The 27953-nt window shown below is 46.8% G+C and overlaps 1 protein-coding gene across 1 annotated transcript; it reads left to right on the top strand.

Annotated features, from left to right (window-relative positions):
* Nucleotides 244–3049, top strand: LOC102179062. The gene is made up of 2 exons (XM_018046490.1): nucleotides 244–843; nucleotides 2958–3049. Exons 1-2 carry the CDS (start codon nucleotides 600–602, stop codon nucleotides 3047–3049), a joined length of 336 nt encoding a protein of 111 aa, XP_017901979.1. The 5' UTR covers nucleotides 244–599.

The following is a 27953-nucleotide window of genomic DNA, read 5'->3' as shown; positions in this document are numbered from 1 at the left end:
ATTGGAAAAGACCCTGATGCTGAGAAAGATTGGGGGCAGGAGGAAAGGGGATGACAGAGGATGAGATGGTTGGATGGCATCACTGACTCAATGGACATGAGTTTGAGTAAACTCTGGGAGTTGGTGATGGACAGGGAGGCCTGGTGTGCTGCAGTCCATGGGATCACAAAGAGTTGGACACTACTGAGTGACTGAACTGAACTGAACCACAAATAATGAAATAGGAATAATGATAGAATCTCCTTGTAGGGTTGTTGTGGGATTAGATGAGGTAATGTTTGTGAAGGACTTGGTACCATATTTGGCACATAGTAAGTGCTCAGTAAACAATGTTAATATTATTAACATTGGATGAGTGAAAAGGTGAGGGAGTGAATTTTTTACTCAGAGTTCCTTTCCCAAGGGGCTAAACTGAAGTTTTCTGTCTCTGGGGCTGGATCCCTGGAGGGAATTGTGGGGGAGTCAGACCCTTAGGGAGCGGCTGGGGCCCAGGCTCTGTAATAAAGAGCATCACTCATACACAAGCTCTGTATGTCATAGAGGCCGTGTTACCCTGGCCAGTAACACCATCAGGCACCTTATAGAAGCTCACTGCGCCCATGGGGCCTTCTCAGCTTGTCCGTGCCCCTCGGCCCCGGGGCTTAATTTCCCCCTACCGCAGGCCAGGCGTGGGTTGGCCTCGGCCCCGCTTTCCCAAGATGTTCAAGTGTAGCCGCAGAAGGTACCGGCAGAAACGGCAAGGCCCAGCTGGCACCACTGTAACCACCAATCTTGCCACTGTGGCCACGGATATCAACGACATCCAAACTGCCACCACCAGGGTGTTGATCCTTCCGCCGCAAGGTAGGTTGAGGGCCTGAGCCAGGGTGGGGTCGGTGGGGGAGGAGAACAGGGCCCCTGAAGTCCTACCCACATGAGGCCTGTGCAGGCACTCTAGCACCCAGAGTCTGAGCGCCGTAACGGAGGGGGACGTGTTGGCTGAAGTGGACGGCTTGGGGAAACGGGAGAATCTAAGAGCAGCGGAGCTTCCTCACTCTTTTCCTCTCCCTTCTCTCCTCAGTTCTCAGATACCTCTGTCAACCTGGCAGCTTTCTGATCCTCTAGAAACATCCAGAAACTAGTCCAGAAGCTTGGCTGGCTCCAGACCTTCATCTCCTCAGGGCCACGGGCTGTGAACAGCAGACAAATACAGTCCTTTCTGCTCCAACTACTTTCCTCCACTCCCAGGTGCTTCCATCTGACTATGGAGGGTATGAGGGCAGGGCTAGGGCTGAATGCTCCCAGGGACAGGCTTCAGCGGCAGCAGCAGGCATCACAGAAGACACTGGAAGGATAGTACAAGGTCAGCAACACATACCGTCTTTGGCCTCAGCTTTTGCTCTGGCCTATGAGGTGGGGGTCCTTCCTGCCTTGCACTCCCATCAGAACAGGGAAAAGGGTCTCCGTAGACATCTTGGAAGGTATAGGGACCTGGGTCGTTGGGGAGAAGAGTAGAGGCATAAATCAGAAAAAGAAGGCATGAAAGACAGATTGCACTGCTCCAGGGTAATGAGTGTCTGAGTGTGAGGTGCGTGCCTCTGAGTGCCTGTGAGGGTCAGTGTGAGTGAGACGGAGAGAATGGAGGTTGAAGCAGACGTGGCTAAGTGTGCCTTTGCGATGAATGTGTCTCCGTGGCCAGCTGTGTGTGTCAAGGTGTGTGTGAGGGTATGAATGGGCCAGGGAGGCAGGAGGAATGAAGGCCAGGAGGGGGGTGGGGGTCACCCGGAAGTAGGAAAGGGTTAGCTTCCAAGGGGGTACACCACCCTCAGCCCCCACAGCCGTTCTCTGAGGTCGGTATTTTCCCGGACTGACAGCTGAGCTGGGGCCTTTAGGGGTGGGGCGAGACTGAGTTAGCATCCAGGAAGGGGGAGGGTGCTGAGCACTCAGGCCTGGGGATTTTCCATTTGGATTTCTGCGTGTGCGCCCATGTGTCATCGGGTGTAACTGGGTTTCTGCGGGGTGTGTCTCTGTGGAGTTTGTGTCTCAGAGGCAGGGACTGTCTCTCATGTGTCACTTTATGCACAAGTGAGTGAGTGTCCCAGTGTCCCGAGGTCTGGCTCCAGTTCCAGGAGGGCGGGGGTGGGAGAGGACTGTGAGACCTCTGGCCTGGCCCCCTGGGAAGCCTGTGAGGAGAAAATGAATTGTGTCTGCTTTCCTCCACTCCAGGGCTTGCCAGACACTGGGACCTGAGAGGAGGAGCGGGGCAGAGAACTCACTGACACATCGTGTCCAGACTGCACTGGTGGAGGATGAGGCTTCTCAGGGTGTGGGGGAAGGTGCTGAACCCCGAGTCAGAGCCGGAGGCTGACTAGCTAGTGCCCAAAGCCTGCAAGGATGCCCACACATATAAAGACGTGTGACACAGTCCAGGAACACATGCAGACGTATAAACACAACTGATACAGATAAACAATGCAACAAATTCACACCTGCATGCAGGTACACGCCAAGTACACCCCTATAAACAGATATATGCACTGACACAAATACTATAAACCTTCCCACCTGACACAGGTAACAACACACACACACGCCTACAAATGAGCACACACACACATGCATGCACCTGGTTGCAGCACGCGGGCATGTAGACCGACATCTGCAATCCTGCTCACGCCAACACAGGCACACACTCCTGAAAACACACTCAGCAGGCTTCCCTGCCTCTGTGGCCCTGGGACCCAGAAGCCTCCCTTCCCCTATGCAAGAGAGAGTGTGTACGGGTGAATCTGGGGCTGTGAGATTGTGTGTGGATGTGTGTGTGTGCATGCACACGTGTATGTGTGTGTGTGTGCGTGTGAGAGAGAGAGAGAGACAGAGGGGGTTGCTTAGCTGTGGGAACCCAATGACATCATCTCTTCTGGCTATTTTTAGCTTCCTCTGCAATGACAGCTCCTTCACTGCCCCTCCCCCTCCAGGTTCCCAACTCTCCTTCCCCTTCAAGCTCCTAGAGACAGCCACAGCCAATGGTCCCCCTCATCCTAGTCTAGGTGACCCCCTGGATCGCTAATCCGGTTCACTCTCTCCCACCCCAGTCCTGGCTCCCTGGAAGCTGAGGACACCAGGCTCCCGGGCCAGAGGAGGAGGCTTGGGCAGTATGGCAGCCCGGAGAAGGGGCCTGGGTTAGGTGAGCTGACCTGGCTGGTCTCCAGCCCCTAGGGTGCCTCCCCTTCTGCTTTTCAATCTGAAACTGTGTCTCGGTCAGTAGTGCCTGCTATGTGCCAGGGAGGATGCCAAGTTCTGGGGATAGAGCAGCGAGCATGACCGTGGGAGTTCTTCCTGGTTAGAGCTGCAGCTCAGTGGGAGACAGACATTAAACAGAGCGCACGTAGGTGCAGCCCTGAGCTGCAGCAAGGGCTCTGAGTTGGTAACGAGGGCATTCAGGCCGGGATGATGGTCTGTCTCTCACAGAGGTGACCTGAGGAAACCAGAAGGACACATTCCCTTTACCTTGTGCCTCTCACCGCAACCACCGCACCTCCAGAATTCCACCAAGCCCTGCTTCCTGCTCACACCCCATTCTGTGCTCCCAACACTGCACCAGCCCTCCATCCACATGGCGGTCCACTGCTATTCAGGTCTCTTTTCTCTGGAGCTTCCCCACAGTTGATCCCTGGGAGGCAGTGCAGTATTCCCCATCTGAAGGCCAGAGAGGGGTAGTGCTGGAGCAGCCCAGGGGAGATGGCAGGCAGGTGGAGGAGGAAGAAGCAGGGGATGACATCAGGAGGTGGGGGAGGGGATGCCTGTGGCCTGAAGGACTCATGCCTGGAGGAGGGCTTCCTGCTTTACCCAGCCTGGGGCAACCACTGGAAAATCGGGTTTGGCAGCTTCAGCTGGGCTGCAGGGCTGGAGGAGAGGTCTAGACCACAGGGAGGTGGCCTGGAGGCGGGCCTATCCTGTAACATGGAGTGTGGCCAAATGGTCTCATTGGAGGAGTGTTTTATAATACTGGGACCCTTTGGAGAGTGTGAGCTGAATTCAGGAGCCCAGAGTTTCCATTCTCTGGTGTGACACTGAGAAACTCCTGCCCCTTTCTTGGCCTCAGTGGCCCCTCCCAGAAAGTTGCTCTGGAGGATCAGTTTCTCCACTTCCAACTCCTGCCCTCCTGGGAGAGCAACTCCTGTTTCCTTGGACTCTGACTCAGGCACAGGAGCACAGAGCCAGTGGGTAGGGGCTGACCAGACAGCCCCTAGGGCGCCAGGCTGGAGGTCCCTTGTCACCAGTGGGTCAATGGCCGGAAGACCAGCTCCAGCCCCACAATGCAATACCGGTCACCCCACCCTTACCAGTGCCCTCATCCACACCCCCACTTCCGGCCTCTGTTCCTTCCTCACCTTCAGGGAAAGCTGCAGGGCTCCCTTGGGGATCTCCCATATCTCCTGCACTGGCTCCCTGCCCTGTTCTTAACCCTCCCTCTCTGCCCATTTGGGCAGGCCAGTCTCCCAGTAAACTTTCTTTTCCTGGACCTGCAGGCAGTCCAGGGAGGAAAGGAAGCTGGGTGGGAGGGCTGTAAAGGAGACTGCTTTTCCTCCTGCCCTCAGATGTTGTTGTTCAGTTGCTAAGTCATGTTTGACTCCGCAACGCCATGAACTACAGCACGCCAGGCTTCCCTGTCTTTTATCATCTCCCAGAGTTTGCTCAAATTCATGTCCATTGAACTGGTAATGCCATCCAACAATCTCATCCTCTGTCATCCCCTTCTCCTCTTGCCCTCAACCTTTCCCAGCATCAAGGTCATTTCCTATAAGTTGGCACATCGGGTGGCCAAAGTATTGGAGCTTCAGCTTCAGCATCAGTCCTTCCAATGAATATTCAGGGTTGATTTCCTTTAGGATTGACCAGTTTGATCTCCTTGCAGTCCAAGGGACTCTCAAGAGTCTTCCCCAACACTACAGTTCAAAAGCATCAGTTCTTCAGTGCTCAGCCTTCTTTGAGAGGCTTGGGGGAGGCGGGTGGACTGAAAGCATGGGCCTAAGACTGAGCTTCTCAGGGCATGTCTCATACCTGGCAGCCCCAGGTGAAGTAGGAAGGCTACCCTTGACCCATCCAGCTAGCTTCTTCCTCTGCCTTTAGCGAATTCAGAGATAAGAACCTAGAGCAGATATTTGCATTCTCTGGAGGACAAACACAAGAAACCTATGCCAAGTGAACTCTGACTGTTGTCATCATATCAGTGACAAATTTATGAAACAAAAATCACAAAATTCTGGATGCATAGAATCCATAGTCACAGAATCTTAGTATCACAGAATTCTAGCATGATGCAATGCAAGTAACAGCATCTTAGAAACACAGAATTCTGGCATCAGTGAGTCCCAGATGACAAGGCTAGAGTATCCTTGAGATGGAAGTCTTGAGAAGTCAATTAGTAAAGGGTGGAGGTCTAAATCTGGGAATTCCCCACGGGGGACGCACACAGTAGTTCTCACATGAACTTGAAGGAGGAGGCAGAGCTTGGGACATATGAGTTTAGTTAGGGTGAGGTAACACACCTGCAATAAACCAGACAGAAGACAGACCTCTTTCATAAGGACACATTCCTGGTTCCTGAGGGTGAGGGGAGTGAAGTGGCAGTGAGAAGAGAGGGGGAACTATATAAACAAAGAAAATACAACCTAAGGAAAAGATCAAGTAGCAAAATACACTGGCCCTGATGCCTCCAGCTTCTCCAGGACTGGGGTGAACATCGGCTCAGGACATTTTCAAAGGTTAGTAAGACTATTTACCGCATTGGAATGGGTGACCCTTGGCTGGTGTTTGTTTTTTTTTTTTTGCCAGAAAGGTTCCAAACAGAAAATAGTCCGTATCCTACATTTTTCTTTGGGCTGCTGGCAGGAGCAACCCCTCTCTAAAGAGATGCTGATCTTGGAGCAACATGATATACAACAAAGCCACTTTGTAGGGTGGGGCTCACAGCCCCCAGCAAGGCCCTGATAGGGGACCTTGTGGAGGGCGTCTGTCTGGGGTGGTGCCTGTTGGGGGCGGGCATCTCTACGGAAGGAGCCAAGTTTGAGGCAACATTTTGTATGGGGACCCTTGTCTGATTATGGGGTTGGTTACTCAGTAAACAACAGGGATATTTACCTAGCATTTCTGGGAAACTACTGCAAACTCAGGAACCCAGAAGGAGTGGCTCCAGAGAAAGGCAAATGCCAGGCGCTTCTGGGCATGGGAAATGGGGCAATGTCCGATGGAGATCCTCCTGCTCAGCTAACTGTCCTTGGATTCAGCCTTGACCTCTACCCACACTCCCACTTGCCTTCCTCTCCCTGCTGGCCTGCTCTACCTACCTACATCTGCTGTGTGTTCTTTGGTAAATATTGTCCCCTCTCTAGGCCCCAAACCTCCTTTGCTCTTTTCTTGAAGTCTGTAATTGGGTCCTAAGTGCAGCTTTTAGTATTTTATAGTCCTGCTTTCATCCAGATCAGTTTCAGCTTCAGATATCTCCATTCTCAGCTTCCAGAGAAAGTGTCTGGCAGCTTCGGGGAGGAGGCAGGGAAGACAGAATAGAAATAGTGCTCACGTTTGACATGCTATATGTGTCAGTGTCCATGATGAGTGTTTTTATAACACTCATCACTGGGCATCTTACGCAAAGCCCACAAACACCCTGTGTGTATAAATCATTGCTCCCATTTTATAGATGAAGGAACTGAGGTTCAGGGAGGGTAAATAACATAACCTCAAATCATTCAGCTAAAGGGCAATAGGAGTGGAATCTCAACCAGGTCTGTCTTAATTCTGAGCGCTGTGATTTCAGATTAGCATTATTTCATGTGGCTTCATTTGGTAAAATGGAAGCCCATGGATCGGAGTTTCAGAGAGAAGTAGTCTCTCCAGCGGGCTCTGAAAGGTGACAAGTTCCACTTAGAAAAGTTTGCAGTCAGGACTGACAGCTCATACTGTGAAAAAGCTGAACTGAGACTCCTTGTCTTAGGAACTCTGGGTATGCTCCAGCTCAGATTGGAGATAGCTGAACTGGGTTGAATGTGAGGAGGTTGGGTTGGAGAGTGGTCCTGGTTGAGAGGCTGCTGTCACTGTTCCTGGAGATAGTGTGTATATGTTGGGGAGGGGCTGTGAATGGAGGCTTCTTGACTTTCTGGGATGGGCTAGCCTCTGCCCCCTGAAGTTGGAGCTGATTGATAGGCCTCCAGGGCTTGGGGCAGGGATAGCATCATGGTATGTTGGCACTAGTCTCACTACCTTGAGAGTCCCAGCACTTTTTGGATCCCTAAGACTCAGCAATGTGCACAACTGCATCAGGTAACTGACTCCAAGGAGGTGGAAGGATTTCAGAGAGCTACCTACCCCTGGTCTGTCCAAAGATGGGTCATCATCGGGGGCTGAGAAATAAGGAAGTCACTGATTCACAGGGTCAGGACTAGGGGCACCTGGTGGGGGTGGGGGAGTCATCTAAAGGATCCTTCACTGTAAGGGTGAGAAAAGAGTTTGAGGTCCAGAAAGGGAACAGGACTTGCCAAAGATTGCTTGGTGGATACACCAACAGAGATGTCAGGACTAAAAGAGAGGTTCAGATTTTGTATACTGGGAGCTTACAGAGGCAGGGCACAGACCTCTACAGGCCTCATGGAAAATGTATAGGTGGGGGACTTCCCTGGATGTCCAGTGGCTACCACTCCATGCTCCCAACACAAGGCGCCCAGGCTGGATCCCTGGATAGGGAACTATATCGATACTGCATGCCACAACTAAAATTTTCCATGCTGTAACTGAAGATCCCACATGCCACAACGAAGATCAAAGATCCTGCATGCGGCAACAAAGATCCAGTGCAGCAAATTAAATAAATTTGAAAAAGAAAGAAAAGGTATATGTGGTTTTAAAGGTGGACTTAAAGAAAGGACAACGTTTTAGCTGATGCAAAGGGGTAAAAGACATTCCTGGCTGAGGAAAAGCAAGAGCAGCCATCTGGAGGGGGCACCGATTGGCCACCTGGGATGAATGAATTATCCCATGAGGAAGAGAAGTCTGATGCCCAGTGATACAAGGCTCGGGGCTGTCTGCGCTCTGTGCGCAGTCACAGAGGTGGAGGCCGCAGGGATACAGGGCCCAGAAGCAGTTGGCGGGCCAATCTGAGGAGACCAGGGCTGGGAGACTCTTAGCAGTAGGGGTGGGGGCAGCTAGACGCTCACCACCCAGGGCGCCGACTTTTCCTTTAATCCTAGCCTCGACAGGACCCAGGCTCCTAGTGTGAGGTGGGGCCCAGCTAAGGGGAAGCGATTCCACCTTTCCCGGCCGGTGTGCACACCTCCTCCCTTCAGCAGCTTCCTTTCCACTTCCGCACAGCCTCCGATCCCGCCACTGGGTGGTGACGCGAGAGGGACTTCCTCGGCTTTAGGGCTTTGAAGGCTGTGAGCCTATCCAGTGTTGCTGTGATGCAAATCCGCTCTGGATTATTCCCGGACGTTCTTCCGTAAAGTGGGACGCACCCGGCGCCAGAGCTGGGCTAGAAGTGTCTCCCTCGGCCCTGACCCGGGGATGCCAGGGCCTAGAACGGGGTGGAGGTGTGGGTGGGGTGCCTTCCTCTGCAGTCTTGGGATACAGGTGGCGGTGGGAGCCCGGGGTGGGATGGGGTGCGGGGGTGGGGGTGGGAGCAGGGCTGTAATTAACGCACCGGAACGCCTGGTGTGGAGCCGGAAGCAGTGGTCTGGAACACCACCAAGAACCCAGCTAGGAATGTAGAGGGTGGGCAGCTGGAACTCAGGTCCGCGCCTGAGGTTTTGGTGGAGAGATTTGAAGGTGTTGGACTCGGGACCATGTGTAGCGGTGGAGATCGTGGTGGGTATGTGAGTGGTCTGTGAGGGGCAGCCCCAAGCCTGAGGGTGGCTTGGTCTCGCTACAGACGTGGTTTGGACACCAAGACCCAGGTTCGAATGATCACTGTCCCGCAGGGAACCAAAGCTGGAGTTACACATCTGAGGCCTGAGAGCCTGAGACTGCTAGGGGAAGGGGAGAAGAGAGGACAAGGCGGGTGGGGGTGCTGGGTGCTGGGGCTCCAACTTAAGGAAACAGACCTGCAGAATGGTATGAGCAGTTTATAGGAAATGCTATCCATACAAATCAGCATGTATATATAGGCATAAGGAGGGGCATTTACTGAATGACTACTGCGTCCTTGACCAAGGATGCTCAACACATTGACAAAAAGAGGAGTGCGTCTGCTTTTTTCTTGTTACTTTTGTAATCAGAAAAGGACAATACAGCTCTTTTTATTTAAAAAAAAAAAAAAAGGCCTAGTTTTCAGCCCTACTGTTTGGCCTTGGAAATTTTGCTTTAATTTCTACAAGCCTCAGTTTTCTTATCTGTAAAATTAAGAATAACAGGGACTTCCCTGTGGTCCAGTGGTTGAGAATCCGCCTTGCAATGCATGGGACTCAGGTGTCATCCCTGGTGTGGGAACTAAGATCCCACATGCCACGGGGCAACTAAGCCCATGAGCCACAACGAAGTCCTACATGCTGCAACTAAGATCTGATGCAGCCAAATAGATTTAAAAAAAGAAGAAGAAAAAGAAGAAAACCTAGGCCAGGGTCCGTGGATTTGAGGATTAAACGAGTTTGGACAGCAAAGGTGCTTGGAACAGTGTTCAGCAAGTTGTAGCAGTAAAAACATAGCCTAGTTTGGGGGTGAGGATGGGGAGCAAAAAGTCTTCTGGAAGAGTGGAAATTAGAGCGGAGTCTTAGAATATGAGTAGCAGCTTGTTGGTGGAAGAGGAAGAAGGGAAGAATGTTAATGACAGAGCGGACAGCGTGAGGAGGAACAGGTGGGTGAGAAACGTGTGAATTTGGGGGAAATGAGGCGTGAGGCAGGGAGTGGAAAGAGATGAGATTAGAAAGGTAAGCTGGAGCTGGATGTTCAAGGTGGAGACTCAGTTCCTGAGCCTGGTTTCCTTTCTAAGAGCTGTTGAGGAGTTTTCAGCAGAGGCAGGAGGAGATAGGTTCCTGATGGGGCAGTGTGGGGACAAGGAGACCTGTGAGGAGGAGGGTAATGGCTTGAATTATGCAGCACCAGTGGGGTGGGAAGAAGTGCATGGGTTTGAGAGAGGGAGGAGCGATAGGACTTGGTGATAGATTGAATAAGTGGCAGATCTTGATTTCTAACTTGGGTCCCCAGGGTGCTGCTGTTCTATGAGACAGAGATCAAGGGATCAGAAAGAGTAACACATTTGAGGGGAATCTGAGTTCAGTTTTCAGCATGCCTTTGACCTCTGAACAGACCCTCAATAACTGAGGTCCTATTGTCCCACCCAGCAATTACTCTGTCCCTAAGATGGGAGGGGTGTCACCAGCTCTACTGGCTGGCTGTTCCTTGGCTAGAAGTGGATAGAGATCTGGGTGGGGAGGCTGGGTTGGGGGTGCTGCTACCAGTGGGCTAGACCTGGGAGCATTCCTTTGTGGTTCTGGACTGCTTGGCAGTTTCTTTGGGCACACTCATGTTATAGGAACGTGAGGATTGAGTTGTCAAATGGTTCCCACAGAGAGTCCCTGGAGTGGGACAGTGGGCTTCCCAGGTGGCCCTAGTGGTAAAGAACCTGGCTGCCAATGCAAGAGACATAAGAGATGTGGGTTCAGTCCCTGGGTTGGGAAGATCCTCTGGAGGAGCGCATGGCAACCCACTCCATTCTCTCTTGCCTAGAGAATCCCTAGGACAGAGGAGCCTGGTGGGCTACAGTCCATGGGGTCGCAAAGAGTTGGACACAACTGAGTGACTTAGCACACGTGCCCGGAGGGCGCCAGTGCTCTGTGCTGTGGAGATTCAGTTCAGTTCAGCGCTCAGTCGTGTCCGACTCTTTGCGACCCCATGAATTCCAGCACGCCAGGCCTCCCTGTCCATCACCAGCTCCCGGAGTTCACTCAGACTCACGTCCATCGAGTCAGTGATGCCATCCAGTCATCTCATCCTCTGTCGTCCCCGTCTCCTCCTGCCCCCAATCCCTCCCAGCATCAGAGTCTTTTCCAATGAGTCAACTCTTCGCATGAGGTGGCCAAAGTACTGGAGTTTCAGCTTTAGCATCATTCCCTCCAAAGAAATCCCAGGGATGACCTTCAGAATGGACTGGTTGGATCTCCTTGCAGTCCAAGGGCCTCTCAAGAGTCTTCTCCAGCACCACAGTTCAAAAGCATCAATTCTTTGGCGCTCAGCTTTCTTCACAGTCCAACTCTCGCTGTGGAGATTACTGTGTCCATTTTATAGCTCAGGAAGCTGAGGCTCAAGAATTGAGAGTCAGAGCTTGGAAGTGAATAAAGTTCTGTGTGATGTCTTCTCACAGTTCCAGCTGCCACATCATCAATGGCAACGTTAGATCTAAGAGGGTAAGGGAAAGCACCACAGCCATGGCTCCTTGAGAGAGAAATGCAGTCTAGAGCGGTTCTGGGGACTCAGGAAGGAGGCAGGGAAACTTCCTGGAGACTGTACAATATGTGAGGTCATAGAAGCATAATCTTGTCTGCCTTTCCAGCCGGCGGTCATTGGCAATAAGCCACTGCTTGCGGTGAGGGAGACCTTGTTATCTGAGGGACCTTTAGGCAGAATGTGTCCACAGAGCCCCAGAACTGGCAGGATGGAATTCCTTCAGGCATCTCACACCTGAAATGGAGGTACTCCTACCTAGATGTCTGGCATCCATCAGCCTGAGTATCCTTTCTGCACTGGTACTTCACTGGCCTCTGGAATCCTAGTTAGCCTGTTCATTTGCATATCAGGGTTCAGCACAAGTTTCTGTTCTGTTCCCAGGTTTTGTTTTACTTAAAAAAACCCTCATGTGACGAAGTGATGAATTCTTTCTAAAGGAGGACTGACAGTTACAAAAAAAACTTCTTTCTGTGAACGGTCGGGGAGAATTTTTAAGATACACACAAAAAATGTTGCTAACCTTCATCTGTCACTTATCAAGTTGTTTTTTTTTTTTTTCCCAGGTGTCCGAATAACTTGCCATGGTAAGAGAGGGCCAAATTTAGGAGCTGAGAAGGGGTAGTTAAAAAAAAAAAAAAGTTTAAATAATATTTGGTCATTGTAGAAAATACAAGCAAATAAAAAGAGAAAAAGATCAAGCATCCATCAAGAGAGAAACTGCTAACATTTTAAAGTATTTCCTTTTTTTCATTTCTGGGCATATGTAGTTTCCTTTTACATGGTTAATATACTGCATAGACAATTTTGTGTTTTGCTTTCTTATTCAATAAAATTGTAAGAACTATCTCATGGTTTAAAACCGTTAAAAAAATTTTAAATGACTGCATAATCTTCTAGTATATGGAGTTACCATATATATATTTTTTTTTTACCACTCCCCCATCCTTAGACATGCAGGCCTTTTCTTTCTTTCTTTCCTAAAATATGTATTAATTTTTTATTATCTTTTTGGTTATGTCAGGTCTTAGCTTCAGCACACAAAATTGTCCACTGCAGCCTGCAGGCTTCTGTCTAGTCGAGTCATGAGGGCTAAGTTGCCCCCACGGCTTGTGGTATCCTAGTTCTCTGACCAGGGATCAAACTCATGTCCCCTGTAATGGAAGGTGGATTCTTAACCACTGGACCATCAGCGAAGTCCCCTTTCTTTCTTTTTTATTATAAAAATGCTGTGATGAAAATCTTTGTACATATATCTTTGTCTGTATTTTGGGTTATTTTCTTATAGCTTTTTCCTCAATCAGCAAGCTAAATGACACAACCAGAGGCTCCATGACAGTTCCAAGGTACCATCAAAAGACCAAAAAGTGGCAGTGGCCCGGTTCCTGGAAATCTCCACTCCTTCCCCAAGATGCTTCCTAGTACCCACTTGACTTCACACTCCAGGATGTCTGGCTCTAGGTGAGTGATCACACCACTGTGGTTATCTGGGTCATGAAGACCTTTTCTGTACAGTTCTTCTGTGCATTCTTGCCACCTCTTCTTAATATCTTCTGTTTCCATTAGGTCCATACCATTTCTATCCTTAACTGTGCTCATCTTTATATGAAATGTTCCCTTGGTATCTCTAATTTTCTTGAAGAGCTCTCTAGTCTTTCCCATTCTATTTTCCTCTATTTCTTTGCATTGATCACTGAGGAAGGCTTTCTTATCTCTCTGGGCTATCCTTTGGAACTCTGCATTCAAATGCGTATGTCTTTATTTTCCTCCTTTGCCTCTAGCTTCTCTTCTTATCTCAGCTATTTCTAAGGCCATCTCGAGCCAGACATCCTGGAGTGCGAAGTCAAGTGGGCCTTAGGAAGCATCACTATGAACAAAGCTAGTGGAGGTGATGGAATTCCAGTTGAGCTATTTCAAATGCTAAAGGATGATGCTATAAAAGTGCTGCACTCAATATGCCAGCAAATTTGGAAAACTCAGCAGTGGCCACAGGACTGGAAAAGGTCAGTTTTCTTTCCAATCCCAAAGAAAGGCAATGCCAAAGAATATTCAAACTACTGTACAATTTCACTCATCTCACATGCTAGTAAAGTAATGCTCAAAATTCTCCAAGCCATGCTTCAACGGTATGTGAACCATGAACTTCCAGATGTTCAAACTGGATTTTGAAATGGCAGAGGAACCAGAGATCAAATTGCCAACATCCATTGGATCATCAGAAAAGCACGAGAATTCCAGAAAAACATCTACTTCTGCTTTATTGATTATGCCAAAGCCTTTGACTGTGTGGAGCACAACAAACTATGGGAAATTTTTAAAGAGATGGGAATACCAGACCGCTTTACCTAACTCATGAGAAATCTGTATGCAGGTCAGGAAGCAACAGTTAGAGCTGGACATGGAAAACAGACTGGTTCCAAATAGGAAAAGGAGTATGTCAAGGCTGTATACTGTCACTCTGCTTATTTAACTTCTATGCAGAGTACATCATGAGAAACGCCGGGCTGGAAGAACCACAAGCTGGAATTAAGATTGCCGGGAGAAATATCAGTAACCTCAGATATGCAGATGATACCACCCTTATGGCAGAAAGTGAAGAAGAACTAAAAAGCCTCTTGATGAAAGTGAAAGAGGAGAGTGAAAAAGTTGGCTTAAAGCTCAACATTCAGAAAACCAAGATCATGGCATCCGGTCCCATCAGTTCAGTTCAGTCTCTCAGTTGTGTCCGACTCTTTGCAACCCCATGAATTCCAGCACACCAGGCCTCCCTGTCCATCACCAACTCCCGGAATTCACTCAGACTCATGTCCATTGAGTCGGTGATGCCATCCAGCCATCTCATCCTCTGTCGTCCCCTTCTCCTCCTGCCCCCAATCCCTCCCAGCATCAGAGTCTTTTCCAATGAGTCAACTCTTTGCATGAGGTGGCCAAAGTACTGGAGTTTCAGCTTTAGCATCATTCCTTCCAAAGAACACCCAGGGCTGATCTCCTTTAGAATGGACTGGCTGGATCTCCTTGCAGTCCAAGGGCCTCTCAAAAGTCTTCTCCAACACCACAGTTCAAAAGCATCGATTCTTTGGCGCTCAGCTTTCTACACCGTCCAACTCTCACATCTGTATGTGACCACTGGGAAAACCATAGCCTTGACTAGACGGACCTTTGTTGGCAAATTAATGCCTCTGCTTTTGAATATGCTATCTGGTCACATCACTTCATGGCAAATAGATGGGGAAATAATGGAAACAATGAGAAACTTTATTTTGGGGGGCTACAAAATCACTGTAGATGATGACTGCAGCCATGAAGTTAAAAGATGCTTGCTCGTTGGAAGAAAAGCTATGACAAACCTAGACAGCACGCTGCAGTCCGTGGGGTTGCAAAGAGTCAGACATGACTGAGTGACTGAACTGAACTGAACTCCCCAAGATAGTTGGAACAATCCTCCCACTCATTAGTCTATGAAATTATTGAGCCCATAAATGCTCATTTCAAGGCTGCCACACTTATCCTCCTTGCTGGCCCACATTCTGTCTATGGAGTGTATTTCTGAATAAAATCCAATTCTTACTATCACTTTGTTTCTCACCGAATTCTTTCTGTGATGAGACATCAAAAACTTGAGCTTCATTAGGTCCTGAGACCAGTACTGTGGGTTTTGGTTGGGCTCCAGTCCCAGCCACATTGGTTAGAGTCCCAAACTGGGTTTTGACCTGGTTTGAGTCCCAGCACATGGGTTCAAGTTCCAGTCTGAGGTAAACGGTTTTAATTCTTTTAAAGGTTGTGCCCTGTCCCCTTTCCCTCCTGTTTCAATGTGATTCAAATGAGCCATCTCCACCTCTGAATTCCAGGGATGGGCATTAAGACCCCAGCATGGCCAATCATCACAGGAATTGGTTTAGTGATGGGCATTTCATCCAAGTGGGGCAATGAAAGCCTTTCGCTGGAACAACTGGGGGGCAGAGGCCATCTCTCCTGTTAAAGAGTCGGGAATAGAGAGAGTGAAGCTAAAGAATACAGACCTGGAACTGACCGGTGGCTTTTGCTAATCAAGGGGCGAGTCCATGTAAGACAGAAGCCAACACCAGTTAAGTGGAGCCAAGAAATGGGGAAGATATACTGAAGACTTTGAGCACTTGGATTCAGCTACCTTACTTTACATGAGGTAATGAATCCGCCCCTCCCCACTTTAAAGCCAATTTGAACTAGTTCTCTGTTATATGCGATTGAAAAAGTCATATGGTTTCGCCTGGTGTTCAGAAAAAAGTGCCAAATTTTTACAGAATCATAGGTTCTGAAATTTGAAGGATCTTTTACAGTGTTCTTCATTCATGTTCTACTTGAATCAGGCCTTTGGGTAATTCCAAGGATGGGGTACTCACTCCCTACAGAGGTAATCTTCCATTGAGATGGGAGATAGATGTGTTCCCTGTGGGCAGATACTCCAAGATAAGATAATGGCAGGAGCAGGGAGGACCTGAGATAAAAGATAAAGGAACAATTCAGTGTTGTGGAGCGTTTTCCTCCAATTAAAAAAAAAGAAAAAAAGTAAAAGAGGAAAAAAAAAAACCCAGTAAGAACAGCAAAAAAAAAAAAAGAGACCACATATTTCTCATTCCTGAGGTCAAGAAGACCTTCCTGACTATACAAGCACAGAATGTCTCCTCAGGGGCCATAAAGGGAGGGGGCACCATCCCATAGTAGGTGATGTCACATAGACCTCCTTGCTAGAATCCATCTTGGCTAAGAGATACATGTACACATAGGAGAGGACACTGAGAAATATACCAGATACAGACTCAAACCCAGGCAAAGCAGGATGACTGGCCAGAGGAAACAGAAGAAATGCCTCACATGAGTGATTGAAACTACCACAAAGGCACGACTCTCTATCCGAACCCACCCACATCTGTTTCAGTTCAGTTCAGTCACTCAGTCATGTTTGACACTTTGTGACTCCATGGACTGCAGCACGCCAGGCTTCCCTGTCCATCACCAACACCCAGAGTCCACCCAAACCCATGTCCATTGAGTTGGTGATGCCATCCAACCACCTCATCCTCTGTTGTCCCCTTCTCCTCTTGCCTTCAACCTTTCCCAGCATCAGGGTCTTTTCTAATGGGTCAGTTCTTCGCATCAGGTGGCCAAAGTATTGGAGCTTCAGCTTCAGCATCAGTCCTTCCAATGAATATTCAGGACTAATTTCCTTTTGGATTGATTGGTTTGATCTCCTTGCAGTCCAAGGGACTCTCAAGAGTCTTCTCCAACGCCACAGTTCAAAAGCATAAATTCTTCGGTCCTCAGCTTTCTATATAGCCCAGCTCTCACAACCATGCATGACTACTGGAAAAACCATAGCTTTGACTAGATGGACCTTTGTTGGCAAAGTAATGTCTCTGCTTTTTAATATGCTATCTAGGTTTGTCATAGCTTTATCTTCCAAGGAGCAAGTGTCTTTTAATTTCATGGCTGCAGTCACCATCTGCAGTGATTTTGGAGCCCCCCAAAATAAAGTCAGCCACTGTTTCCACTGTTTCCCCATCTATTTGCCATGAAGTGATGGGACCAGATGCCATAATCTTAGTTTTCTGAAAGTTGAGTTTTAAGCCAATTTTTTCACTGTCCTCTTTAACTTTCATCAAGAGGCTCTTTAGTTCCTCTTCGCTTTCTGCCATAAGGGTAGTGTCATCTGCATATATGGTGACACATATCTATGCACACATAATTTTCCCCCAATAAGGCCTTTATTTGTTTCAGTACTACTTGTCTCTTTGTTGAAATTTATTTCTGCAAATAAGACAAGCCAAGATCTTGTCATTGACCCTCATGGTCTAGAGATAGGGTTCAGTGCCCTCACTGCTGGGCCCTGACTTCAGTCTCTGGCTGGGAAACTGAGATCCTGCTTCAAGCCACTGTAGGCTGAGGCCACCGAAGATCACCATCACTGGAGAATCAAAATCAAAGGGAAGTTTTTTTTTCTCATGAATTGGAAGAACTAAATTACTCCCTATGACTGAAACTAAAACAAAAGATGGGAAGACTCTAATCAGATGACCCAAGTGAAACAGGAGGGAAGGGGGCAGAGGACAATTTTTGAAAGAATGACATATCCTGAGGACACAGCATAAACCAATTAAAATCAGATGGGTCCAAGATGGCAGACATGTCAACTTCGACTAGACCTTGATCCTCAAATAGAAAGCTAAATGATACACCCAGAGGCACTATGACAGTTCCAAAGAAAGAAGTAAAAAAAAGTGTTAGTAGTTCAATCACGTCCAACTCTGCATGTGACCCTATGGACTGTAGCCTGACAGGCTCCTCTGTCCATGGGATTCTCCAGGCAAGAATACTGAAGAGGGTTGCCGTTCCCCTCTCCAGGGGATTTTCCCCAACCCAGGGATTGAACCCAGGTCTCCTGCATTGCAGGCAGATTCTTTATCTTCTGAGCCACTAGGGAAGTCCATGACAGTTTTAAGTCAAGTCACTCGGTCATATCTACCTCTTTGCGACTCCATGGACAGTAGCCTGCACCAGGCTCCTCCGTCCATGGGATTTTCTAGGCAAGAGTACTGGAGTGGGTTGCCATTTCCTTCTCCAGGGAATCCTCCCTACCCAGGGATCGAACCCAGATCTCCCGCATTGTAGACAGACGCTTTACCGTCTAAGCCACCAGGGAAGTCAGAGCTCTTAGGGAGCTTCCCAGGTGGAGACTGGAAGCCACCCCACTATGAGCACATGGTAGGGAGAGGCTAAGAAAGGGGCAGGCCACTTCAGACTGGCGGGTGGCAAGTTTAATAAGCAGGAGAACTTACCTCCAGGCTTGTCCTGGGAGACTTGCACGATGAGGGAATCCCCTCATCTGCCTGCCAAAATCTTAAAAACATATATATAGTGGCCTCAAAAGATCAAAAAGTTGGTGGTGGCCAAATTCCTGGAAATGTCCACCCCTTCCCCAAAATAGTTGAAATAATCCTCCCACTCACTAGCCTATGAAATTACCCAGCCCATAAAAACTAACCATGCTACACTTGGGGGCTGTCACTCTCACTCTCCGTGATGGCCCACCCTCTCTGGAGTGTGTTTCTTTCTCAATATAGCTACTTCTTGCCTATCACTTTGTCGCTAACTGAATTTTTTTCTGCGATGAGACGTCAAGAACCTGAACTTCATTAGGTCCTGAAACTAGGTCTGTGATCTCTGTTGGAGGACTGTGGGTTTTGGCTGGGTTCAAGTCCCAAGCAAGGTTTTGACCTAGTTCGAGTCCCAGCATGTGGTTTCAAGTTCCAATCTAAGGTAAATGGTTTCACAAGTATTTTGGCCAAATCCATGGCTTTAGAAAGGAAGAGGTTAGGGACTTCCTTGATGGCCAAGTGGTTAAGAATTCGCGTGCTGATGCAGGGGTCACTGATTTGATCCCTGGTCCAGGAACTAAGACCCCATATGCTGTGGGGCAAGTAAGCCTATAGGCAATGACTACTGAGCTGGTGTGCCCTAGAGCCCATGCTCTGCAACAAGAGAACCCACTGTAACAAAAAGCCTGTGCACCACAAGGGGAGAGTACTCCCCAGTCACTGCAGCTGGAGAGTAGCCCACACGCAGCAACGAAGAGCCCATGTGCCATAACAAAGACCCGGCACAGTCAAAAGAAAAAAGCAAAGAAGAGGTTAAAGACAGCTGAGATTGGGGGCAGGAAGGAGCTTAAATGATTTGAATAAGATAAGCGGCATTTTGTTTGTTTGTTTTTGCTTTTGAGACTTTGAAGGGGCCAGAAAGAGAAGGCTGGAGAGAAAGAAGAGAAAGGAAAGTCAAATAATATGGCATAGTACCAGAAAGGCTTTTAAGAACAATAATTTCTATACTAAATTTTAAAGGTCTTCTGCAGCTGTGCTAAGTTCTCTCTTTCCCATGAATCTTCAGTAAAGTTTGGTCACAAAGCACTGGAGCAAGCGATTGTTTTGGTGACAAAGGATTGAGGACCAGGTGCAGGACAAGGATAACACACAGGGGATGTGAGGCAATCCATAAGCTAAATTCAGATAGTGGAAGCAGGAATGCAGAGACAGGGGTTATTATGGCAATGTAATTGCCCTGGGGATTTCCAATCATCTTTGGGAATGTTTCCGGGAATTTGAGGGAATGAGGGTTTGACTAATATCTGTTTTTGTTTGTTTGTCCTTCTTTTTTGGCTAGGCTAGTTGGCTGTGGAATTTTAGTCCGCTGACCAGGGATTGAACCTGGACCCTCAGCAATGAAAGTGTGGGGTCCTAACCACTGAACGGCCACGGAATTCCCTAATTTGGTTCTTAAGAGGCAGAGAGAACTCCAGCTAACAACTATACTGTACTCATATTAAGATGAAATCAGTTTCCTTAATGCTTCCTTTGTGATCAAAGGCATTTGTCTTTGAGGGCCATAAAGACCAAAGCTATTTCCTTTGCCTCACAAGACTATAATTTTGTCATCTGGCTTTGGATTCAGAACTAGATTTCAATCTGGGCTTTGCCCCTGACCAGTGTGACTGAAATTTATAATCTAGTGGGGAGAGATTGAAAATATCCAAATAAATAAAATATGTAAGGACTTCCCTTGTGAAGATTCCATACTTCCGCTGCAGGGTGGGGCATAGTTCCCATCCCTGGTCAGGGAACTAAGATCCCACATGCCTCAGGGAGTGGCCAATAAGACAAAATAAAATAAAATGTGTAATATGAGGGATAGAAATAAGTGATACGGTGGTAAAGCAAGTGAGAGGGAGATGAAATGCCAGGGAGTTAGTTATTTGCCACTTTTTATATGGTAGAGACAGGAAGCCTAATAATGTGATATTTGATAAAAGACCTATAAGAAGGGAGGCAGCAAGCCTTGTCTATACTTGGGGGAAGAATGTTTCAGGTGAGGGTAGAACAAGTGTAAAGGCTCTGAGGTGGTAGTATGTAAAGTGCGGTATTTTTTTTTTAATTGAAGGATAATTGCTTTACAGAATTTTGTTATTTTCTATCAAACCTCAACATTAATCAGCCATGCTGCTGCTGCTACTGCTAAGTCACTTCAGTCATGTCCAACTCTGCGCGACCCCATAGACGGTAGCCTACCAGGCTCCCCATCCCTGGGATTCTCCAGGCAAGAACACTGGAGTGGGTTGCCATTTCCTTCTCCAATGCACAAAAGTGAAAAGTGAAAGTGAAGTCACTCAGTTGTGTCCGACTCCTTGTGGCCCCATGGACTGCAGCCTACCAGGCTCCTCCGCCCATGGGATTTTCCAGGCAAGAGTACTGGAGTGGGGTGCCATTGCCTTAGGTATACATATATCCCCTCCCTTTTGAACCTCCCTCCCATCTCTCTCTCCATCCCACCTCTCTAGGTTGATAGAGTCCCTGTTTAAGTTTCTTGAGCCATAGATATGGCTATCTATTTTGCACATGGTAACGTAAGTTTCCATGTTACTCTTTCCATTCATCTCACCCTCTCCTCCCCTCTCCCCGTGTCCATAAGTCTATTCTCTGTCTGTTTCTCCATTGCTGCCCTCTAAATAAATTCTTCAGTACCATTTTTCTAGATTCCATACATATGTGTTAGAATACAAAAAAATATAGAATGCGTCACGATTTTGCATGTCATCCTTGCACAGGGGCCATGCTAATCTTCTCTGTATCATTCCAATTTTAGTATATGTGCTTCCGAAGTGAGCACTGTAAGATGTGTTTATAGACCAACAAGGAGGCTGGTGGCTGAAAAAATGAATTTGCCCTGCCAGAGCCTCAATTTTTCATCTAAATAATTCAGATGAGAATAGTACCTATATAACAGAGTGGATATGATGAGTAAATGTGATGGGTAGCACAAGGTCCAGGCCTTGTAAATTGTTGTCATTAAGACAGTTACACCTTTGACCTTGTTGACCATTCTTTTTTGATAGTGATTAGTGATTCCCCCTCTATCCCAGTTCTCTTCTGATTCATGCTCTCATTAGCCTATAATCTGTCTGTGGCAGTTTGTGCATCAATAACTAATGATTACCAGTACCTACTGTGTGCTGCACACTAGATGATAAGACTTTCTTAAGATACCTACTGTCCCATGGGGGAGAGTACATCTGTATGTTAACAGCAGTCATAAAAAGCAGAGCAGGCCCTAGAGAATAACTAGCAAAGTGCTCTGGGAATTCAAAGGTGAGCTATGGAAGGCTTCATGGAGGAGGTGGCATTTGGGCTGAGTTTTGTCTCCTTATTTATGTATTTATTTTTGGCTGTTCTGGGTCTTTGTTGCTGCACAGGCTTTTCTCTAATTGTGACAAGTTGTTGTTCAGTTGCTCAGTTGTGTCTGACCCTTTGCGACCCCAGGACACCAGGCTTCCCTGTCCTTCCCTATCTCCTAGAGTTTGCTCAAACTCATGTCTATGAAGTCAGTGATGCCATGCAACCATCTCTGGAGTGGTTTTGGAGCCCAAGAAAATAAAGTCTGTCACTGTTTCCATTGTTTCCCCATATATTTGCCATGAAGTGATGGGATCGGATGCCATGATCTTTGTTTTTTGAATGTTGAATTTTAAGCCTGCTTTTTCACTCTCTAAGAGGAGAGGCTCATCAAGAGCCTCGTTAGTTCCTCTTTGCTTTCTGCCAGGGGCTTCCCTCATAGCTCAGTTGGTAAAGAATCTGCCTGCAATGCAGGAGACCTTGGTTTAATTCCTGGGTCAGGAAGATCCTCTGGAAAAGGGATAGGCTACCTACTCCAGTATTCTTGGGATTCCCTTGTGTCTCAGCCAGTAAAGAATCCGCCTGCAATGTGGGAGACCTGGGTTTGATCTCTGGGTTGAGAAGATCCCCTGGAGAAGGGAAAGGCTACCCACTCCAGTATTCTGGCCTGGAGAATTCCATGGACTATACAGTTCCAGTTGCAAAGAATTGGACACGACTGAGTGACCTTCACTTTCACGTTCACTTTTGCTTTCTGCCATAAGGGTGGTGTCATCTGCATATCTGAGGTTATCGATATTTCTCCCGGCAATGTTGATTCCAGCTTGTGCTTCATCCGACCCAGCATTTTGCGTGTTGTACTCTGCGTATAAGTTAAATAAGCAGGGTGACAATATACAGCCTTGACATATAGTTGTAGCAAGTGGGAGCTTACTTTCTAGTTGTGCATGGGCTTCTCATTGTGGCGGCTTGTTGCAGAGCACCAGCTCAAGGACAAGGGCTTCTGTAGCTGCAGCTGATGGGCTCAGTAGTTGCAGTTTCTAGGTTCTAGAGCACAGGCTCAATCCTTGTGGTGCACAGGCTTACTTGCTCTATGGCATGTGGGATCTTCCTGGACCAGAGATCGAACCTGTGTCTCTGCATTAGAAGGCAGATTCTTTACCACTGAGCCACCAGGGAAGCCCTGGGCTGTCTTTTGAGGAAAGTCTTCTTATGGATGGAGACGAGGTGGAGAGGCCATTCCAGAAGGGAAAAAAAGTGTGAGCCTGGGCACAGAGCCTGGCATGCTCAAGTCACAGGTGGGGAAGGGGAAATTCCCTGGTATGGGATGAGCATAATAGGTTGGAAGTGGGACAAGATTTTGAAGATATTTGGTTATCAAGTTGCTAATTTTGGACTTGCTCTGTAAATTATAGCCCTGTCAGATACTTTCAGGGAATGATACAGTCACAATTGTGTTTTTTGAATGATCTGTCTGGTTGCAGAGTAGGAGAGCTGAGGGTCAGCATGGACAAAGAGGGTGATGGGAATACCGAGAGAGGAGGCTGTAGGAACTGCCCTGATGAGTAATGATGAGGCCTTAGGAATGGAGATGGAGAGGATGGATGATAGAGTACAGGGTGAAATAAAATACTTTAACTGCTCCCCAAGGATCATCAGGGAACAGACAGGAATTGCCCAAATATGACTACAATGAAACTGTACTCTCAACTCTTCTGCAATTGGGCTTTGGGAGATTGAGGTCAGCTATTTTCGGTCCTACTCCACGGAAATACCTTTCAGAAAGGGGAGATGGACAGGAGTAACATGGGTGTCAACCCTGGGCACCTTCCTGTTTTAGCATTTGATAACTGCATGGAACTTCAGCAGCTAAGAGTACTCTAGCCATCACTCTGTCCTGCGGGGATCAACTTTCTAAACAGGGATTTCTCCTGGCTCCCAAGAGCAGCTTGAACTGAGAGATGGAGAATTGAGTTTCGGCCCTGGGAATGTCAGTTTGAAAGCTCTGTAATCTTGGACAAATAATGCTGTGATTCCCACATAATCTTTTCAAAAGGCTGTTCTGACTTTCTAAATGGTCTATCTAGCTGAAGAAAGTAATCAAAGATAGCCAAAATTTGATACTTTGGGGGAATCCAGACCTGCTGTGCTGCCAATTCCTCTAAAAGAAGAAAGCCAATCCAGACTCTGGACTTCAGGATTTCCAATACTAGTTGGCTGAATCCAGAGCATCAGTATTGGGAGACTGGGGGTGGGGTTCCAGCCTGCAACATGAATGACTACTCAGCCACCTCCTGTGGAGTTTTCCCACCGACAGTCCTGTGGGCTGACTTTGGAGGGGCAAGAACTGAAGGGAGAGGACCCAGCAGATGATTATTTTAATGGCCCAGCTGAGCATTCTTCAGCTTCAAGCATTTTTACCCACATTAGCTAATTAACTGATAGTTTGTCCAAGTGGAGATGAGGGATGATAGGAGACAGGGAGCTCATGCCTGATCACGCTTTCAGGGTCTGAAGGGGACTGATATCATGACTACAGTTCTAGGGCCAGGGCATTTAAGTGTGTGGACAGGGGCTAATGGACAAGAGCTAATTGACAGGCTCTTAGGCCCATGTGCATGACGGTCAGCTGGTCTGTCCAAGACAGTGTGATAAATGCCCCCATACAGTTCATGGGCAGTCACGGTCAGAGAAACCCAGTCAGATCCCATCACTGATCTGATGACAAGTGCGTGGGGTATTAGCTGCTTCACCACAGATGTCTTGTCCAGAGAACTGTCCCTGTGTCCAGGAGCCTGAATGAGATTCTTCATGGTCAGAGATGTTGCGTATGATGTTTTTTATACAGGAAACTTTCACATCAGAACCCAGCCAACAATGAATTCCTATTATTTACTCTTTGTGCTTTATAAGGAGCATCAGAAAAGACAAGCACATTTATAGAAAGGAGTGTGTTTTAGCACAGTTTGTAGTAGTTCAATGTAGGCAATAATTTCACATTGTAAAATTCACCTTAAAATTTTTACATAAGTAAAATATATTATTTTTTGTGTATATTTTTGTGGGTTTAGACTTAACTATAAAGAAAAACATTTTTAGGCTTTGTGGACACACCATCTGTCACAGATACTCAACTCTGCCTTTGGATCACCAGATAATACATAAATGAATGAACATGACTATTTATGAACACTGAAATTTGATATATATTTTTGTTCAGTCACTAAGTCATGTCTGACTCTTTGCAACGCCATGAACTGCAGCATGCCAGGCTTCCCTGTCCTTCACTATTTCCAGAGTTTTCTCAGACTCGTGTCCATTGAGTCGGTGATGCCATCCAACCACCTCATCCTCTGTCTCCCCCTTCTCCTGCTCTCAATCTTTCTCAGCATCAGGGTCTTTTTCAGTGAGTTAGCTCTTTGCATCAGGTGGCCAAAGTATTGGAGTTTCAGCTTCAGCATCAGTCCTTTGGATGAATATTCAGGGTTGATTTCCTTTAGAATTGACTGGGGCTATAATTTTCTGACCTCTGGTTTGAACTGGGGTTTCTCAGCCTTGGCACTACTGACACTTGTGGGCAGATAATTCTTTGCTGTGGGGGCTGTCCTGTTGCATTGTAAAATGTTTAGCAGTGTCTCTGGCCTCTACCCATTAGATGCCAATATCACTCCCTTCCTCTTTGCATTGTGACAACCACAAATGTCTTCAGACATTGTCTGATAGCCTCTAGGGAGCAGATCGCCCCCTGTTGAGAACCACTGGTTTAGACAGATGCATATAGTCGTTTCACTACCACAACCATGAAAATACAGAATAGTTGTATTATCCTAAAAAAGTCCCTCATACTGCACCTTTGAAATCAACACTCTTCTCCATCCCAATCCCTGGCAGTCACTGGTTTCTGTTTCTATAATTTTGTCTTTTCCAGAATAATACATAAACAGAATTATAAGGCATGTAGTTTTTTGAGTTTGATTTCTTTCACTTAGCACAATGCATTTGTGATTTATTCATGTTGTTGAGTGTATCAGTAATTCATTTCTTTTACTGCTGAGTAGTATTCACTTTTATGGACATACTAAAATTTATCCGTTCACCGGTTAAAAGATATTTATACTGTTTCCAGTTTTTTTTGTGATTTTGGATGAAATTGCTTTGGACACTTGTGTGCAGGTTTTGTCTGAACATAAATCTTCATTTTTCCTAGGTAAATACCTAGGAGTGGAATTTGGGAATCATATAATAATTGTATATTTAATTTTATAATAAATTGCTAAATTATTTTCCAAAGTGGCTGTACAATTTTAAATTCCCACCAGCCATGTATGAACATTCCATTTGTGCCATATTCTCACCAACACTTGGTATTGTCAGGGTTTGCTTTTTTAAGCCATTCTAATAGGCATTTAGTGTTTCATTGTGGTTTTAATTTGCATTTCCCTACTGATTAATGGTGTTGAGCATATTTTAATATGCTGTCTATCTTTATTGGTGAATTGTTCATATCTCTTGCCCATTTTTTATGATGTGATTTGTTTTATTACTAACTTCTTTATATACTCTGGATACAAGTCCTTTGTTGTATGTGACTTGCAAATATTTTCTCTCAGTCTATACCTTTCTTTTATTCTCTTAGCAGAATCTTTTTAAAACAGTTATTTATGTATCTGCTTTTTTGAATTTTTGGCTGTGCTGGATCCTCATTGCTGCACATGGGCTTTCTCTAGTTGTGGTGAGCAGGGGCTACTCTCTAGGTGTGGTGCAAGGGCTTCTCATTGTGGTGGCTTCTCTTGTTGTGCCGTACAGGTTCTAGGGTGCACAGGCTTCAGTAGTTGCGGCACATGGGCTCGGTAGTTGCGGGCTCTGAAGCTCAGGCTCATTAGCTGTGGCCTTAGTTGCCCCATGGGATGTGGGAGTTTTTGGATCAAGGATTGAACTGGTGTCCCTTGCACTGCGAAGCAGATTCTTAACTATTGGACCATCAGGGAAGCCCAACAGTTTCTTTCATAAGCAGATGTTTTTCATTTTGAGGAAGTCCAGTTTATCAATTTTTTTCTTTTATGAGTTGCTCTGTTATGTCATATCAAAGAAAGATTTTTTTTCTTGTGTTTTCTTCTACAAGCTTCGTAGTTTAAGGTTTTACATTTAGGTCTACGATCCACATTGAACTAATTTTTGTATAAAATGCGAGATGTGTTGTTGTTTGTTCTTTTTTTGCATGTGGGTATCTAACTGTTCCAGCACCATTTGTTGAAAAGACTATCCTTTCTCCATTGAACTGCCTTTGCACTTTTGTCAAGTTAGTTGAGAATATATGTGTGGGACTGTTTCTGAGTTCTTTATTTTGTTCCATTGTTCTATGTGTCTGCTGCTGCTGCTAAGTTGCTTCAGTCGTGTCCGACTCTGTGCGACCCCACAGACGGCAGCCCACCAGGCTCCCCCATCCCTGGGATTCTCCAGGCAAGAACACTGGAGTGGGTTGCCATTTCCTTCTCCAACGCATGAAAGGAAAAGTGAAAGGGAAGTCGCTCAGTCATGTCCAACTCTTAGAGACCCCATGGACTGCAGCCTACCAGGCTCCTCCGTCCATGGGATTTTCCAGGCGAGAGTACTGGAGCGGGGTGCCATTGTCTTCTCCGATCTATGTGTCTACCTTTTAGTTGATATCACAGTGTTCAATCTTACCTGTTAAATAAAATTCTTAAAGGTGAATTCTTTTGAAACAGTTATGTGTCTAATAAGTGTTCTGTCATGTTGAACACATTCAGAATTGTGAAAGATTTAAAACCCAAAGCTAATGTTTGGGTGAAAATCTTGGATCAAAGTTGGCAGGTGACAGAGATGACAATGCAGATAATGTGAAAGTTTTGAAAGAACACTGAAACATCTGTGGTTTTGGGCAAACCCCCTTGCCCAGTTAAAGTTCCTGGGAGTCACCTGACACAAGCTGAAATAGTAGTATGGTGGCAAGATGACCAGCCATTGAAAAACTTATTCTTTTCCTTTCTCTAATTTGGCTATGGGGTCTTAGTTGAGACATGCAAGATCTTTAGTTGTGGCATGCAAACTCTTAGTTGGAGCATGTGGAAACTGGTTCTCTGATTAGAGATTGAACCCAGGCCCACTGCACTGGAAGTGTGGAGTCTTAGCCACTGGACCACATGTAAGTTCCTGTAGAACTTATTCTTGAAGACTCAAAAGGCCCTGGAGAGAGTCTTTGAAATACCTGAGGAGGGGTTAATTCCTACAAGTAGGGAAGTGGGTGTTCATGCTAGGATAAATAATGCATAAAGGTTATTAAATAATATAATCTCATTTAGTAATTGGAGGCAAATGAAGCTGAGGATATGT

This window comes from Capra hircus, chromosome 3, assembly GCF_001704415.2.
Source record: "Capra hircus breed San Clemente chromosome 3, ASM170441v1, whole genome shotgun sequence".
Taxonomy (NCBI): domain Eukaryota; kingdom Metazoa; phylum Chordata; class Mammalia; order Artiodactyla; family Bovidae; genus Capra; species Capra hircus.
Note: the sequence above shows the minus strand (reverse complement) of the source record. Positions and strands in the feature narration are given on the sequence as shown.